Source organism: Gracilinanus agilis, chromosome 5 (genome assembly GCF_016433145.1).
Source record: "Gracilinanus agilis isolate LMUSP501 chromosome 5, AgileGrace, whole genome shotgun sequence".
NCBI lineage: Eukaryota > Metazoa > Chordata > Mammalia > Didelphimorphia > Didelphidae > Gracilinanus > Gracilinanus agilis.
In genome coordinates, this window is record NC_058134.1 from 14937773 (window position 1) to 14956128 (window position 18356).

At 41.6% G+C, this 18356-nt stretch overlaps 1 protein-coding gene across 1 annotated transcript in view; it reads left to right on the plus strand.

Annotated features, from left to right (window-relative positions):
• Positions 1 to 371: 371 nt before the first annotated feature.
• The window catches only part of STK31 (serine/threonine kinase 31), a 56982-nt gene continuing 38997 nt past the window's right edge, over positions 372 to 18356 (plus strand). Inside the window, exons 1-9 of the mRNA XM_044678340.1 lie at positions 372 to 414; positions 496 to 548; positions 2291 to 2389; positions 4373 to 4447; positions 7630 to 7788; positions 12257 to 12603; positions 13517 to 13691; positions 15282 to 15397; positions 16607 to 16766. Of these exons, the coding sequence (XP_044534275.1) occupies positions 387 to 414; positions 496 to 548; positions 2291 to 2389; positions 4373 to 4447; positions 7630 to 7788; positions 12257 to 12603; positions 13517 to 13691; positions 15282 to 15397; positions 16607 to 16766 (1212 nt within the window). The 5' untranslated portion in view covers positions 372 to 386. The remainder of the gene's footprint in view (positions 415 to 495; positions 549 to 2290; positions 2390 to 4372; positions 4448 to 7629; positions 7789 to 12256; positions 12604 to 13516; positions 13692 to 15281; positions 15398 to 16606; positions 16767 to 18356) is intronic.

Consider the following 18356-nt stretch of genomic DNA (forward strand, 5'->3'; position numbering starts at 1 on the left):
AAAGAAGAGGGTGTCTGTGGTGAAGGAGCGCATGTGAAACAACTGTCCGTGCAGAAACCAGGTGTCCGCCGTCTTCTGGCCCGTCAGTTTTCCTGCCCAACGACACGTGTTTTTAAAAGTCACAAATGCTAGAATACGTAGTGCCTGAAGGAGTTAGAGGGGGCAGTTTCAGTCAGCTCAGCGATCATGGGTTTGAATCTGGCTCTCATATTCATTACCTGGGAAATACTGGGCAAACCTTTCCCTGCCTTCTCTGGGCCTCGGTTTTTTCATGGGTGAAATGAAAGGGGTCATCTCGGTGACTCTTGAGGGTTTCAATCTCTGAGCCTATGATCATGACTCTATTCAAGGTATTGAATGATTTTAGTTTTTCAGGGGCTGCCAACATGGATGAAGACGTAACCTATAATAAAGGTACTGATACTACAAATTCTTGTGTTTAAGAGTGACTTCATGTTGAATCAGTTCTCATTTTTCCTTGTCATTTGATTTCAGTTGAGGATGTGGTTGGAAGTCATGTAGAAGATGCAGTCACATTTTGGGCCCAGGTAAAAATGCCATCTGCATGTGGAAGCCTTATTTTGTGTAAGCAACATTTTAGGCTCACATCAGCCATTCTCCTCACCCTCCAATCTTTATTGACTAAGGCAGTGTTAAAGACCACAATTCACATGAAATTTACTGCAGATTCTCTGGAGAAGAAATTTCATAGGGAAAACCACAAAATCTTACATTTAGACTAAAGAAGTAGGCTTCCTGATTACAGTGTGGGGCAAGGGAGAGTTTGAAAAAGATCTGGAGGCTTCAGTGGACCATAAATTCAATATGAAGTTAGCATGCGATAAGGCAGCCTAGGAGGCAAATGCATTCTTTGGCTAAATGGAGAGAGACATAGTGTCTGGGACCAGGGAGGAGCTTGTCCAGTTATGTTGAACTCATTCATACTACATTGGCTGATAGGAGTGTTTCACCTGGAGAAGAAAGGATGTGGGGGCAGGAAGAAACTAGAAACTAGAAAACTGGACCTAGAAACTGGCTTCAGGTGTCTGATGGGTGGTCATATACAAGAGACATCAGGCTTGTTTTTTCCTTTCTACCCTGCCCCAAAGTCTTCATGGGTTGTTGTGGCCCCCATACTTTCCAGCCCTGGGGGGAGCCTAAGGGATAAGCCCCTCAGCATTCAGCTCCTCCAGCTTAGACCACAGGGTTGTGGTTGCCTGAACCACACACTTATAAGCAAGCCTCTGTATGACCCTTTGTAAGACTTGCCAGGCCCTCTGCCTCTGCGGGCTCTGACTCTTGAGAACCCGGGACCACCACTAGAGTTCCTAAAGGCAACTAGGAGTAATGTATGGATGGAGTGCCTGAAGTCGGGGCATAAATTTACTATTAGAGATGTTCCAAAGTGTAGTCAGATGGAGCGGCTCCTCTTTATCCTCAAGCAAAGGCTGTATGCCGCTCAGGATATTGTTCAGTATATTTTTGATAGAGGATTCTTGTTTGCTGGACTGGAAGCCTTGAGGTTCCTATTGGCCTGGAGCTGGGGGGAGCTGGAAATTTTGTTCTTAGCAGTAAGGGAGTGCACAATTCTGGTGGTGTTTCTTTTCTAGTCGGACTCCAGGCATCCCTGGGAGGCAGTGAGGAGATTTCTTAATCCACAGAATTTTTATCTTAAAATTAATGTCTTCCAAGAGCCTAATGAATAGGACATTAATAGATCTTCATCCCATGTGAGTTGAGGAATTTCAGAGAAGTAGCCTTTTCATCTCCTTCCTATTTGGAGTGTCCTGTTGAGAAGCTTGGGGGAAACTTCTGTGTAAAGACATCTGGTCTGTTTTTGAAACTCCCAGGTCTTCAGAGACCAAGTCGTTTTTGTTTGGCTTTGATTTATTTTTGGTAATGGTCTCCTTGTCATATCTCTTTGTGGCATGGAGGTGATGCTGGAGAGGATCCTCACTTCTCAGAGTCAAGCCCCAAGGGGCACAGGGCCTGGCACCAATCACTTGTGGTTGGAGAGCTAGAGAAGCTCATTTCAGAAGGGCTGGTCACTAGGGAACTACAGGGGTGGAGAAATTTGGGGGCCACAGCACCTCATGAAGACCATTTACCAAGATGTAGAAGCAATCTGTGGCAGTGTAGAGAGTACCCACGCCAATGAAATGGTGCATCCTAGAGAAAAATAGTGCTTAATGTGGCATAAAATGAACATAAGCCTGCTGGATTGTAGTTGACACATTTGTTTCTTGCTTTCCCCCTCCTCCTTGATTCCACGCCATTTATCCTTCCTTAGAGTATCAATAGAAATCGCGATATTGTGAAGATAGGTTGTGCTCTAGCTGAAGTTTGCCCCCAGTCCAATTCAGTTTTTGGGAATCCTGACCTGAACAAGGTAAGCCGTTTTCAAGTGTAATTATTCCCTTCTTTCTTCATCCTCTTATTTTCCCTCTTTTTTACCTGGATGTGAGATCCCATTTTCTTAATTTCTAGATAGATCATAGTATATTTTTGATATTTGGTAAGAAATCCATGTTTAGAATCTGTATGAACTGTAATTCTAGTAAATGTACCCAGCTCTAAAAGTCGCATCCTAAATGCTCAAAGGAGAGGACATGATTGAGGCATGGCGTGCCTCAGAAATCTCACCATGTCTGTGCTTTGTCAGGTCTGATCTCAGGGCTGAGTACTCCCTCCTGACAATACAGAGAGCAAACCTTATGGATACAGAAGTGAGGGCAAAGGAAAGCAATTTCAAGTTGCCTAAATCTAGCTCCATTGCCATGTGCACTGGAAACAGTGGCCACTTCCTAGTGGCTGATGTTATGGAAGGAGGACACCAAGTCTGGCTTTGCCACTGGGGCTGTGTTCACCGTAACTGATCTGTTTTTCTTTTCCTTTGCTAAGTTCCTCCTCACCACAAGACTGGACCATTCTAATAGCCTTCTAATTGATTGACCTTCTTCCTGGCCTCCAATTTAGACCACTGAGACACAGGTCTGCTGAGGTCACTGTCCTGCTAGTAAACCTTCCCTGGCCCTTTGCTGCCTTTAGGATAAAATACAGACACCTCATTTAGGGCCCTGACAGTCTGGCTCCAAACTGCCTTTTCTCTCATTTCATATTAATTCCCTTCATCTAGCCAAAATGGACCATTTTTACCTTTAATATAATTGGCACTTAATAAGTGTTTAAGTTAAATTAAATTTTTTTTCTGCTTTGAGAACATCCAAATTATATTAAATTCGGGCTGATTAAAGGAAGGAAGGTTTAATAACCTTTTGTACTTTGGATTAGAAATTGTAACCTAACTGTTGAGGATTTTTTATGGATTTGTTGTCTTCTTTGTGGAGCCTTAATTAACACTGTCATTTTCTCCCTTCCAGGTGGTCCAATTCATTAAACATTATTCCTGTGGTGTACAGATTAGCTTGCTAGGGGGAGAGGGGGAGTTACAGATGTTAGATAAAACCTCCTCCTTGCGTAAGGGCCTTAACAGTGCAGTGGAGAAGGGTCAGAAGCCAACACAGCTATAATAGACAGCATTACCTAAATGCATGATAGAGTTACAGAATAAATGCTGTGCATTTTTGATCCCTGACCACCAGTGGTGGGGGCGGGAGTGGCTCAGGAAAAAGTTGGGGTTGAACAATGAGTGTCTGTTTCTGAATTCATTCCAAAGTGCTTTGTTTGCTTTGTTATGTGCCATATTTCTAGTGCGGTTCCTCCTTTGTGTGGTCACTCTCTTGACTCAGAGAATCTTCAAGGGAGCAGGAAATGGCCTCCAGAGTTTGGGTTTTTGACCATTGATTTAATCAGAACAGTAAAGATGGATTATAGATGACCACTTTACCTCAAACCAAGGATAGATGCAACCTACAGGATTTCTTTTTGCCCTTGTAGCTCAAAGTATATACTTTAATGAGAAATGTTTATTGTGAAAGAGCTGACTAAAGGATACAGCCGGTTATCATTTAAGAGCCTGTTAACGAGGTTTACTGCGGATAATTTAATACATCAGTGAAGTATGGAAATCTTTCTTGGACCTAACTGAAGTTTTAGAATTAGACTTGTTGACATCTTCTGGGTTAAAAAAAAGAAACCCCCAAACTATAATCATTCATGCCTCAATTGGTGTTTTGCTTAATGTAGTCAATTTAAAGCTACTCAATAAGTAATAGTATATTCAAGGTTTCCCAGAAGTCTTAGTACCCTTAGTCCTGAGACTTTTGGATAACTTTAACTCTTGGTAGAAGGTGAGCTCATTGAAAATGGGGCTCGTTTCATTTTTTCCTCTTTGTATCCTCAGCATCCAGCACGTTGCCTACTTAATGCTTATAGATTGATTGATAATCTTGCTTTATTTTTTCTTATGCAGATTTATGCTGGATTGTTTTCTGAAGATAAATGCTGGTACAGATGTAAAGTTCAGAAAGTCATCAGCGATGAAAAGGCAGGACACAAATGTTTCACTCTTTTGCTTTGGTTATATATGAACTCTGGGATGCAGAATCAAAGGATTTAGAGAATCAGCCAGTGAATTCTACACATTGGAGAATGTTCCTGTGTTTGACTTTTTAAAGTTACCTAGTAGGATTAGACAATCACTTTGTGTCTCTTAGAGGTGGATGGTTAATGGTGGGAGAGAGAAGAAATAGGGCTTTGAGTCAAACATTTAAACTTTCGGGGCCTCGGTTTCCTCATCTTCTCTAAAATGAGGATATTAAGACTAGATATCTTTGAGGTCCTCATTGATAGTGGTTTTTGGCCAGTAGAAAGAGGCCCTCTGGCTAACAGCCAGTTTAGCAAACATTAGTGAAACTAGTGCTGGGAACATAAAGGCTGATGGAAAGTAGACTCTGTCCTCAAAGAGCTTGCATTTTATGAGAGACATAGAAAGAATACACAGATTAGTCATTACAAGGTGATTGGGAGGGCAAAAGGGAATTAATAACAGCCAGAGAGGTGAGAAAGCTTCCTGGAGCCAAACCTAAGCTGAGCAGTGAGTAAGTGACTTGGGAGAGCAGCCTCCTAAGGAACAGAAATGAGGGGAGCGAGTTTGGGGTTTGGGGCCTCTCAGGTATGAATGCATTGCACCTTCCATGCTGCATTTAGGGAGCAGCCAATTGTCAAATTTGGCTGAGCTGTTACATGGGAAAAAGAGTCATAAGAAGAATAGAAAATGTGGGATGGAATCAGATGGTAGTGGGCCTTAATGCCTGGCTTTACTTGGTACAATGATAATTGTTCTGTCCTCAGGCCTGGTCCTTTACCATCCATTGATTAAATTTGTGAGTGTTCTCCTCTTTGGTTTCCACATTATTGGTTCCTCAGAACTTCATGCCTAGGTGTGATTAAAGAAAAATATTGAAAGGAGTCAATTCATATAATTAACCTGAGGAATTGACTTTTGTAGCACATAAATAAAATGTATTTTGAAATATTAGTGATTTGGCCAAGTTTCTGAAATAGGAGTAAGCTGTAGAAAATGACATATAAGCCCTATTTAGGGCCTAGAGTATAATTGATCATAACTGGGACTAGGAAGGAAATGCTGCTCTCCCTCTCTCCCCCACTTTCCTCATTCTGGGTAGTATCTGTGCATCATCTGATAATATTGACTCCCTCCCTCTGGCTGCTGTGGCCTCCGTTGACTTCTTCAGCACTGCTTCAACACTGTCTCCTCATTCTTCTAGTTCCGTGCCCGTTCTTTATTAATGAATCATCTATGTTTTGCCCCATCAGTATATCCTGGTCCCTCTTCTTGCATTCTTTCCTGTTGTCCACTCATTAGCTCCTTTGAGGTTCAAATATCGACTCTATGCAGATGACTCCCCAATCTAGAGATGGCACCCTCATCTCTAGAGCTCCACTACTGCTTTGCCAGCTGTAGATGTAGGCTGGATAGGTGATCTCATAGAATCTAAAATACAATATATTCCAAAATGGAATTCCTGTTTATTCTCACTTGCATTCTTTTTTCTTTCTTTTTTTGTGATTTGTGTTGACTCATTGCTGTTTGTGTTGTTCTTTTCTGTTTCTTTCACAGTTTTGACTAAGGCACTTCGAAGGGTGATAAAATGAGTTAGTATATACAAAGCACTTAGCGGTAAATAGTAGATGCTTAATAAATGTTTGTTCCTCCCTTCTTTCCCCCACTGTTTCCCTGTTTTTGTTAAAAAATATTTCTAGTTGCTGAGATTTGTAACTTATGTCCTCAAAGCTTTATTCTCTTATTATCCTCTTTATTCTCTCAGTTGCAAGTCTTGCCAGTCTTCCTCCCCAACCACTTTTATGTATGCCCTTCTCTAGGCCTCTTCAGGCTCTTCTCTCTTGTCTAGGCTATAGCAGTAGCTTCCTATTTGTCTGCCTACTTTCATGCAGTATTATAGACTACTTCTACACCACTGCCCAATAAATATTCCTCAAACATGACTTCAGCCATGTCACTCTCTTACTCAAGAATCTTCCTTGACTTCCCCTTGCCTGTAGCACAAAACTTAGACTCCCTGTTTGGCACTGAAAACCTTTTTGTAGTTTGGCTCCCAACTACCTTTCCAGTTTTATTTTAGATTATTACCACCTTCTTTCCAGGCAAATTGGCCTTCTGGTTCTCCGCATGAAGCTTCTTTGGCACAAGTAGTCTCTTGTGTACTTCTTCCTTCCATCTTTTAGAATCTGGAGTTTTGAAGGCATGGCTCAGGTGCTACTTTCTGCCTGAAGTGCTCATGATCTCTTCTTCCCTTCTCCTCCAGCATATTCTTACTCTTGAAATTACTTTGTATATGCTTCATGTTTTGGTGTATATCTGAGGGTAGGATGTTTCTTTTTTTTTCTTTTCTTTTTTTGTCTTTGTATCCTAGGCATCTAGCTCAGTGTTTTGCACACTGTAGATGTTCAATAAATACTGGTTGAGTTTTCTTTCATCTTTCCTTCTTCCTTTAGAGCAGGGGTCGGCAACCTTTTTGGCTGTGAGAGCCATAAATGCCACATTTTTAAAAATGTCATTTCGTGAGAGCCATGCAGTGCTCGCAGTGCAGCTCCTGTAACAGAGCCTGAAAAAAAAAATGGACTTTATGGCTCCTGCAGAAAGAGCCATACGTTGCCGACCCCTGCTTTAGAGGGATACACTTGTTCCTACCTTGAAGTAAAGAATGTGGGATTATTACATCGACTTGACATTAGAAGTAGGAGATAGATGTGAAATTCTTAGGCCTGTGCATTGTCGAACTGTAATCCTGCATTGCAACCCCCTTTTAAAGGATGCCAAACTAAGAAATACCATTTAAAAAAAATCAAACTAATATTGTCTGAAGTTTCACTGATTTCTTGGGCCTTGGATTTCATTCATTTTGAGGTTAGAACAGAACTTTTTAGCTCTTTTAGCTTCATTTCAAAAAGCATTTGGTGCCTGGCATATAGTGAGTGCTTATTAGTAAATGTTTGTCTACTGATTTGGCAATTTTGAGAGACTATGGCAACATGATTTATTATGAAGCTTATAGGTAGTTGATAGAGTGGAAACATAAATATGTGTCTAAGTAATAAGTCAGTTTTTCTCTTGGGACTGGAGCTAAACGACTTGGATTTTGGCTCTGTGCTGTTTCTATTGTTCCTTTGTGTTTCCTCTCACAGTGTCTGGTAAGGTACATTGACTATGGAAATACAGAGATTCTAAATCGCTCTGAAATTGTTGAGATTCCTTTGAATCTACAGTTTCCTGATGTAGCCAAAAAATATAGACTCTGGGGACTACAGATTCCTTCTGGACAAGAAGTTACTCAGTTTGACCAGGCAAGTAATTCTTAATTGTTAAGATTGTATGTAATCGAGCAAATGAATTGTAGGTGTTGTTGAGGCCCTTTCCTTGGAAAGGGGACATGAGAGATATTTGGTAACTCTCAGTGAAATAAGAGTATATTAAATCTCACTAATTTAGACTGGGAGGAAGGTTAGTCAATGTCTGAACTATGAATTATATAAAACTATGAATTACAAGTGAACCTAAGCAAAATACGATATTAAAGCACTGAGACCCTAGCAGTTTGACCAACAGATAGCAATAGTGTGCAGCATGCCAGGAGATCTTCAGAAGCAATACTCTGTATCCCGTAGAGGCATTCACCCTTAACTGGATGTCCTTATTTTTCAGGTTAGACAAAACTATAGAAAAGAGGAAGATGTGCTATGAAGGGTGCTATGGTGTATAGTTCTGGCTTGGACTTGGAAGACTTGGTTCCAATTTCTCCTCTTGACTCTTTCTAGCTTTGTGACATTGGGCAAGACCATTTGGCCATGCCGTAAAGTTTATTTGCCGAGTCAGAGTTGCTTTTTAAAATTCAATTTTATTTTATTTTATTTTCAGTTTACATTCTCTTTCCTCCCTCCCTCACTTCTCCCATTCGAGAAAGCCAAGAAAAACATAGCCCATTAGAAACATTTATAGTCAAGCAAAAGAAATTCCTCCAATGACTTGTATTCAAAATAAAAAAGAGGGTGTCTCAATCTGTACCTTGAGTCCATCACCTCTTTATCAGGAGATGGGTTGCATAACTCACATTGCTGGGATTGATCTCATTGGAGGAAGTTATAAGATTTTGAAATAAATGTAACCATTTTCTTGTAAAAAGGTCTTGAATGTACTTGTTTAAATAAATGTAGAAGTGAGTTTGCAATTGCTATATATCTGCATATAAATCAGTGATTCTGATTGCCAAGCCCTGAAAATGTATCCTCTAAAACATTTCAAGCATTCTCTCTCTAACCTTGTTTTTATTTTTGCTTTCTGCTGTCTCTGAACAAAGGCGGCAAACTTGCCACTCTTCAGGATCTCAAATTCCAAGTTAGTAGAACCAGAATTAGTTTGGGGACTGGCAGACTCTCACATTGTCAAGCTGCAGCTGAGAACACAGTGTGTCGTGCTTAACTACATTCCAGCTTATTCATTTCTTTAGGATTTTGTTGTAATGACATATAACCCAAGGAAGGAGATGATAATTACAGAGCCTGTTCTCATACTAACCTCGCCCCAGCTCTCTGTTTTGCAGTGATTGTTATACTTTTTTCAGGGATATTAAATTACACGCTTATTTGCTCTGGGATTCCATTTTACTTAGCAAAGTGTTTTTTTGTGAAAAGTGATTTAATTGAGATTATAATACACAAAATTAAAATTCCTTCTGGTACCTGTAATTACCCGTTTTCTCCCTAAGAATCTTGCAGGTGTTTTGTGTAAAGTGGCTTCTCAATCTTGTTAAAGAAGAAGAGAAACATTTAAAAGAAACATTTCTCTATGCCGAATTGAGGCAAATGTAGATTAAAGTAGTTGTTATGTGATCGATTGGAGATTTAAAAGCTTTGAATTTGAGGGGTTGAAGAGTCAAGCCTTTGGTGCTTTTACAGTCTAACTTTACTAAGATAGAAACTTATTTGTATCCCCATATTATTTGGCATCAAACAGTTGTAGAGCTGAAAGAGACTTCATAGATGATCTAGTTAAATCCTCTCATTTTATTGGTTTTATATGAGGAAACTGGTTTAAGCAGTAACTTTCCCCCCCCCCCCCCCACCCCCCATTACAGCAACGCCACTACTTTGAACTTGTGTCATGGAAAGCTGCTATTTAAGCTTTTTCTTTTTTAAATGAGCAATGCCAGATGAGAACTCATCTTTGTGGAGCTATGATTTCTGCTTAGCCTTGTAGGAGTCATGCAGAGTGAGGCATCCATAAAGGCCCCCATCTTAAAGAACTTCCCTTCTAAACTAGGCAGCACAGGAGACCACATGGGTCATGAGATTCGGCAGCAGCTACAGTTTAAAGATCAAATGTCAGGAAGTCAAGATCCTTTTGTTATGACTTTTTGACAACCCAAATGATCAAAAATATAGCCTCTAGTGGGGAAGTAGAGCTGGGAAAAAAGCAGTGTTAGTAGAGGAAAAAGAAGAAGAAGAAAGGGGAGGAGATCGGCTGTCTTCAGTGTCAAAGTCTCTACCTAGGATCAATCATTTTTGACTTCCTTTGCATGCCAGAGAACAAAGTTGGGCTGCTTGGGATTCTTTGACAGCTTTCCCATCTTGTAGGAGCCCTGGTGACTCAGATCAGGTCATTTCAGGAGGAAGGGTCTGAAGATGAGACTGCATGGGCAGAGGCCGTCCAGAGGAACTTCAGATCTCATCTAATTAACCCTCAGAGATCATTTGTAAAAATCCTGGAGTGTGAGCATCTAGGTTTTGACAGACTTCTTGTAAGTGAGGAAGGTGTTGTTTTGTGAGGCAGCCCTTTTGGACAACCATCATTGTTATGAAGCTTTTCCTTATGTCGTGGTAGGTCTTAATGTCTTTTCTTCTTTCCCAGGTCCTCACGTAACTTTTGTCATGTAACAATTTTGGAATTGTTTTTGGATCAAGGGAAAATCCCTTTATTCGAGTTGATGGAAAGGAGACATTTAAAATACATCTCTTAACAACTGAGTTGCCTTATAAAATTATATATATTTTCTTGTTTGAATTTTCTAGAAAGTGAGAGAATTCCTCAGTTGTTTACATGAGAAAGAGCTCAGTCCTTCCTTAAATGCCTCATGCATTCTTATACTAGTGTCTAATGGGGGAATCTTTGAAGTTCTTTTAGTGGGTGATGGAGAATTAGAAGTGTAGGACTTTCAGTGGTGGCAGGGGGATTGGATTGAAAGACAGAGAACCTGGGTGTAAATTAGACCACCTGTAGCCACATGACTTAGGATGGACAATTTAACCTGGGCAAACTATTATTAGTAGCAAACTCCAATCACAGGGGAAGTTAGGCTTCCCAGAACGTTAAAATGAATTTAGAAATTCCTTGGGAGTGGGCAGCTAGGAGACTCATTGAATAGAGAGCCAAGCCTAGAGTTGGGAGGTCCTCGGTTCAGATCTGGATCCTAGACATTTCCTAGGTGTGTGACCCTGGGCAAGTAACTTAACTCCTATTGCCTAGTCCTACTGCTCTTTTGCCTTAGAACCAATACAAGACTTTGATTCTAAGACAGAGGGTAAGGGTTTTGTTTTTGTTTTTGTTTTTAAAGTCTGGCCAGAGCTGGCACATAAACCAAACCTTGCATAAAACAATAAGGAGATGTGGTCCTTCCTAAGAAGGGGAGTGACATGGTTGATCCTGGGTTTGAAGAAGATGCTGAGGGAGTTGGGAGCACTCCTTTGTGGTCCAGGATGGTTACTTAGCTGTCCTGGGAAGGCATGAGTGTCTCTCCCTGAGGATGACTCCTGAATCTTGGAGGGTTCCCCTAGCAGCAAAATTTAAAATCATCCTTAAGAATTATTATTTTAATGTTCTAGAGCTAGATATTTCTATATAATTAACAGCAAGGCAAAGTGATTATTTTAACAAAACTTTTGTTAAATGATCTTTGATATGCTACATAGCATCATAGGGGGCACCTCGATGGTGCTTAGTGGATAGAATATCAGAAATAGAATCAGAAAAGCCTGAGCTCAAGTCTAGCCTCAGACACTTCCTGGCTTTGGGACACCTATCCCTGTTTGCCTCGGGTTCCTCATCTGTAAAGTGAATTGGAGAAGTAAGAGGGCAGCCATGCCAGCATCTTTGGTAAGAACACGTCAACGAGGTCACCGAGAATTGGACACGACTGAAAACCTCAGAGCCCCAATGAGGCATAGTGGAAGGAGAAGACTAACTCCCAGTTTTATGGAATGTTTTCAGGCTTACAAGGTATTTTGCAGATCTTATTTGACATCTAAATAACCGCATAACAGATGCTGTTCTCATTTTACAGATGCAGAAATTGAGACTGTGAAAATTTAAATCACTTGCTTAGGGTCAGAGCTATGAGGGCAGAATTAGAACATGGGACTTCCTGATTCCAAATGTAGCATTCTGCTTGGGTCAGAGTTTTGTTTTTTTTTCTTTATTAGCCATGTGGCTCCAGGCAAACCAATTGTCTCTGGGCTTCAGCTTCCTCATCTATAAATTGAGAGGGTTTGGTTAGATGATCCTTGATGTTCCTACCACTCTTAATGGGCATTGATTCTGTATGTTCCACAAGGAACCTTTGCATGGAGATGGCTGTGAAGGACCCAGGTTTGGATCCCAGACTTGGCGGGGCACCTCAGCTTCCCACAGTCTCTCCCACTGTAAAATGTAATGTGCAGTAGGTGATCTCTTGGGTCCTTCTAGTTTCAGGGTCCACGACTGATCTCAAGAAGACAGATTTAGGCAGAATTTAACGGCCTTCCTCTTTCCTGGCTTTCCTAGGGCAGATCATTTTTGGGGAGCTTGATTTTTGAAAAGGAAATAAAAATGCGACATAAAGCGACGTACCAAGATGGTACCATTGTTGCTCAGGCTGAGTATGGTAACGTGGACATTGGGGAAGAAGTGGCCAAGAAAGGGTTTGCGGAGAAATGCAAACTGCCTTCCAACAATAACATTCCTGAGGAGAAGAAAACGGACCCTGGTCAGCTTGGCCTGGGCAACCTCAAGAGCCCTATTCCCCTCTGGGGACATAGGCCCAACCCATCTGCATTCACCAGGCCAAAGGGCCGCTTCAATGGGCGAATGGTTCCGGACCTCAAGACGAAAACTCTGGTCACATTCCCAAAGTAAGGCTCTGGGGTGTGGGATGGGCTTTGCTACCGAGCAGCTCCCCTAGCCGGGATGACCCTTAGCCAAGTCCGTGTAGGGGCTGACTTTGATCTGACCCCGGACTCGGTGTCCGTTTCCAATTCTGTCAGTAGATAACGGTGCATGTGTGGACCTCCACAGGGAGAGGATGAGTTTTGTTGTGGGAGGCTCCTGCAGGGAAGGCCTGCTTCTTCATAGGGGTGGTGGAGGGGGTGCTCTTACATTTCTCTGGTTCAGTCAGAGCCCTCCTTTACTTCATTTAAAGAGACCACTTAAAGCTTCCATTGCAAAGGCAGAGGTAGAGAAGATCTTGGAGTTTTTTCTTTTCTTTTTTCTTTTTTTTTTTTTGAAAAGACAGGTTTTTTTTTTTATACTCGCCTGTTTTTTTTTTTTTTCATGAAACAGAGACAAATTCTTGATCAGTTAATAGCTTAGTGTGAAAGATGCTTAGGTTTCTGAAGTTGTGACTCCCTTGGATGCAGAAAGCCTGGCTTGACTTGGCACCTCAGTGGAGACTCTCCTGGACCCTCGTGCCAAGGTTTGCCACCTTTTGGGCCGTTGGTATTCAGCTCCATTGGTGGAAGAGCTCCTTTCTGCCTGCTGTGGTTAGCTTTGTTATTGTGAGGTTCCCATTGACAATTCTATGGTAGGAGTTGCTGCAGCTTTTTTTAAAGTATGATTTTAACCCTAGAATTTAGTCTGCATTCTCTTCCCAGAAGTCTCCATGTCTGTCTAGTTAATGGTCAGGATGGGTCAGTCCTAAAGTCTGCCTTGGCAAAGTCACAAGTGTTACTGTGGGCTGTGGGCAGGGTTTGTACCCCTCCTCCCCGGTAGCTACATTTGAAAACTTGAGCGAATTTCCTTTTATACTTTTGTTTCTTATTTTATTAGGGAAAGGTTAGCTGTTGGAGACTTTAATTTGGGATCCAATGTTAGCCTGGAGAAGATCAAACAGGACCAGAAACTGATTGAAGAGAATGAAAAGCTTAAAGCTGAGAAAGAGGTCCTCCTTGAGAATTACAAAGAGCTGGAAATGAAGGTGGAACAGGCTTCCCTGGAGCTGCAGGTACAGCATGGGCATCTCTCTGGCCTGCCTCCCCGTCCCACTCTTGCTCCTTGTTCCTCCACTCCAGAGGTTCTGGATGCCTGATTTTGGGGGCTGGTTTTCTCAGGAGGATATGGCCATCCCAGATCCTACTTTCACTCTTACCTTTCTCGCTTTGAAAGGAGACAAGTGACAGAATTCTAGAGTCAAAAGTCCTATTTAGGAAAAGAAGTCTTCTTATCCAGAAAGTATATGCTAGAACTCCCCAATGACATAGGCCATGCAGGACCTTAGGTAGAAGGAATACTCTCCCTAGCCGTGAGACCCTGGGTAAGTCACTTCACCTCGATTGCTAGTCCTTGCCACTCTTTTGTCTTTGAATGGATAATAATTCTAATTAGTCGGGTTGAAAGGAAAGACAGACTTCCACACCAAAGATTTGTTGGGTGGGTTCCATAAAAACTCTCTAAAAGAACTCGCTCTAAGCTTTTGTGGTGGAACTTGGTTACAGGCAGGATGCCTTGAACCCTCCAATAGGAGGAGAATAGAGAAATGGGCTTTAGCTACAGAACTGGTAGCTTGTACTTACTGAGGTAGAGAACCACGTGCATTTGTTAGGGGTGGGGTGGGGTGGTGGCAACAGTCCACTTTGGGGAAACAAGGGAAGAGCTGACTAATTTCAAATATAGTTTTTATTCATTTTAATGTTAATAATTTGATTCTTTTTAAAATCCTTACTTTCCTTCTTAGAATCAGTACTGTGTATTGGTTCCAGGGCAGAAGAGTGATAAGGGTCAGGCAATGGGGGCAAAGTGACTCATCCAGAGGCACATAGCTAGAAGTGTCCGAGGCCAGATAGGAACCCAGGACGTCTCGTCTCTAGGCCTGGCTTTCCCAGTTGTCCCGTAATGATTTGATTTCAATGGACATTTTTAATGTAACCCTGACACATCATCTATATATACTGGAGTTGAAATAAATCTATAAGGTAGTTCTGACATTTTAAACTATGCTGCTTTGTGAAGAGTGTAGCTGTACTAGGTGAATTTTGAATTATCTGCTGTGAATTGGCTACTCAGGCCTGCTTCTGGGCTATCTTTTGTGAGCTGGTAAATAAATGGTGTTGCAAACTCCATTTTAATATCAAGGTAAGTTTCTGAGAAAAATCATAACTCATTCCAGGGTTAAAAATAAATAATTCAGTATTCTTAATACCACTGCTTTCTTAATTCTAGAAAATCTAGTGGGAACAATAATTTGGAATAACAGAAAACCAGGGAAATTGTGCCTGCTCTGAATCCGGGAAATATTTCCATTCCTTTGATTGTATAAACTGACCTCAGGCTCATGGGGAAAGCAAAACTTTAGAGTTTGGTGTGAGGGCAGATTTTAGTATGGAGAGGAAAATGATCTGCCTCCTCCCTCAAGCTGCCATGAGTATGAAATGAAGGTAGTGCTGGCTCCCTGACAAAGGGCTCTGTCTGGGTGACGTCTGAGCCAGGACTAGACATGTGTGTTTTACTTTTTTTAAAAAGGCAGAACCCAGTCATTTCAGTTTTAGAATTGAGTTATCCTGTCACTACACTGACATGTATTTTTTCCTATTTGTAGCGAGCAAAAGCGACTTCCATGGAACTGACTAAACATTTGGAGAACACTCTGCATACACACGTAGGGACGAGAATGAAGAGTCTTGCTGCAAAAGTTGAAATATTAAAAGAAGTGAGGTAGGTGAAATCCCTCTTAAATGAAGTCAAAGATGACGACTTTCTTTGCACTTTGGGGCTTGTTCTGCTTTCTCTTGCTCATTAAAAAACAACCAAGTTCTTTTTCACAAAGATTTATATATTGACTACCACAGGGAGTTTGGTGTAATCCAGCAGCAGCACCCTTGTGGTGGATTGACTCATTACAGAGTAGCTCCTCTTTCTAGGCACAGTGAACAAGGTCAACTCTAGGATAGAGGAAAGGGATGTATTTTCTTTGCATCCCTGGTACCTAGCACATTGCCTTGCTTGCAGTAGGCACTTAAATTCTTATTTGATTGGATTTTTAAAAGTGATTTAAGAAAAATTACCAAAAAAATCAAGGTATTGTCTCATAGATAGTAAGAAATTGGGTTTTTAGACAGGAAAACCTGGGCTCTGAAGATGACTGTGTAATCTGGACAAATGGACAAACTTCTTTATGGGTTAAACAGCTCTTTAGCAGTCTAGCTGAAAAGTTCTAGATGGATTGTCATTGGTTGTGAGAATTCCTCATGAAGACAAAGTCATGGATTGTTCTCTCTCCACTGACAAAATTAAAGGGATTTTTTTTTTTGCATTCAATATAAAAAAGTGAGAGGATTGTTAGTTTATTTAAGAGAACCTCAGTTCTTTAAAGAAAGAAGAAGCTATTGTTTGTTTTTAATTTAAAGCAAACATACCTCCCTAAGCTGTTACTTCTCTCCTGTCTTCTTTGCCCTTTGGAAGCTGAACTAAGCCAGGTTGGTGCTGTGAGTATGTGATTTTAAGACAGATTGTACCTGCCGGAACAAGTATGGACTGGGTAAAAGAGAGAGTCTTGGATGTCCTAGCAGAGTTTGAGTTTTTATTTTTGTGAAGAAGCAATAAAGTAAGAGTAGAAAGGTATAAGTAGCTAGTCATAGAGAGGAAAAAATAGGAAACTGTACTGTCATGCGGTGACATGACAGGAAGAACATAGAAGACTTAATAATAACTTAATAAGTAAATCATTTAGCATGTTATAGCTACTAGAAGTGCTGTTAGGAGGAATTTAAATTTTTGTTTGGGTTAGTTAAGCCTGATGGGAGGTTAAAAATTTTTGAGCTCATTGATTTTAAATGGTAGTCATTTTTTTTTATCATGAAACTTTTGTTTTCTAAAAATTTGGTTTCTTGTCTCCCCCCATCCCTGCTGGGTTAATGTTAACAGACGAGTGAACATCAATGTTCGTTGTGGAGACGACCTCTCTGATGCTGTCAAAGTGGTGGCCGAAGGTCACCTGGTCACTCCATCTTCCTTAGACAATCTGGAGAAGATCTGGGAGGAGTACAACTTGGCTCAAGAGAAGATTCAGATTTGTCAAAATGTGGTAAAGTGGACAGTTTTGTTGCTTTGTTTCTAGGCATGGGAATGAGCTAGTGGAGTTGTTGTGTCCACTCTGGGTCTACCTTGTATTTGTGTGGCACCTTTGAAGAGAGAGTGGGTGATTGGATCATCCAGTCACCATAATCAAGCCTGTGTGGTAGGAGCAGTAGACATGAGGAATATGAAGAATGCCCTCTTCAGGCCAGTGGCTAACTTCATGTCTTTCCCCATCACTATTATAGGGTTAAAAACCGTTTCAGGGTAAAAAGAGACTTATTTTGGTAGATTGGGGAATACCTTCAGTTACCACATGACTAGATTTCCACCAGAGCTTTTGACAAAATATCTCAGAACCCGTAGGGACAACCTGGGGAAACTGTGGGCTAGGTGACAGCTGGAGTTGGGGCTGGCTTGGGATGTGGATTAGGACTAGGCTCAGGCTAGAGAGAGGTTTCTAGTCCCAACGTCTGCCCTTGGCCCTCTTCTGTTAGAAGAAGTGCTTGACACTTTAGGACGAGTCTTGAGGCTGAGAAGGATGCCTATTGTTTGGTCTGGTCATTACTGATTATTCCAGACTACAAGCATCAAGTGCCCACTTTGTACCAGATCCTGGAGGTATTGAAGACAAAAATGAAACAGTCCTTGCTCTCAATGAACTTGCATTCTGTTAGGGGAGATGGCATTTAATAATACCAGTATAGTAAAAGTAAAGGCACTTTTTTGGGGGGAGATAGATAGATCATGAATAGTTTAGGGAGTCAGCCCACTATAAGGCAATGCTAGAATTGACTTTGGAGGGAGACTAGGGACTGTAAGCAGTGGGGGTGGGTGAGGCAGTGCATTTATGGTCTTGGGCAGTAATGGGGAACCTTTTAGAGGCTGAGTGCCCAAACTGCAACCTTCATGTCACATGAGAGCCCCCTGCCTTACCCCTGTCAGGGGAGGGAAGAAGCGCTCCCATTGGGCTGCTGGGCAGAGGGGCAGGAGATGGGAGAAAGATCCTCAGGCATGGTGGGGAGGGGGAAAGGATCTCCAGCACCTGTGTCATATGTTCACCAACTCGGGTCTAGGGGAAATCCTCTACTGCATCCTATGAGAAGAACCATAAGAAAGCTAGTTTGGGAGGCTCCTAGAGCACAGGAGGAAGGAATGTAGAACGAGGCTGGAAAGATGGGTTGGGAAGCTGTTGTGGAGCACTTTAAAAGCTGGAGAGAGAGAGAGATTTGTATTGGATACTAATGGAGTAGCCAGTGAAGCTTCTTGAGCAGAAGAGTGATCTGGTCAGAACTGAACTTTATGGAAAATATCACAATGGCCACAGTGTGCAGGATGGATTGGAAAGGAAAGAGACTAGCGGTAGGGCAGACCAAGTGCAGTATTCCAGGCAGGAGGATTAGGGCCCAAATTTAGGTGGCTGCTCTGTGACTAGAGAAGGGGATGGCTTTCAGAGTTAGAGCTTGAAAAGACAGAGTGAAGTTCTGAAGGGGGTGCCTGGGGCCTGGGAGGAACTAGATTGCCCTTGACATAAGAGATAGGAAATTCATAAGAGGGTTGGGTTATGTGAAGGCAAAGAGAATGAAGCATCTGTTTGGGA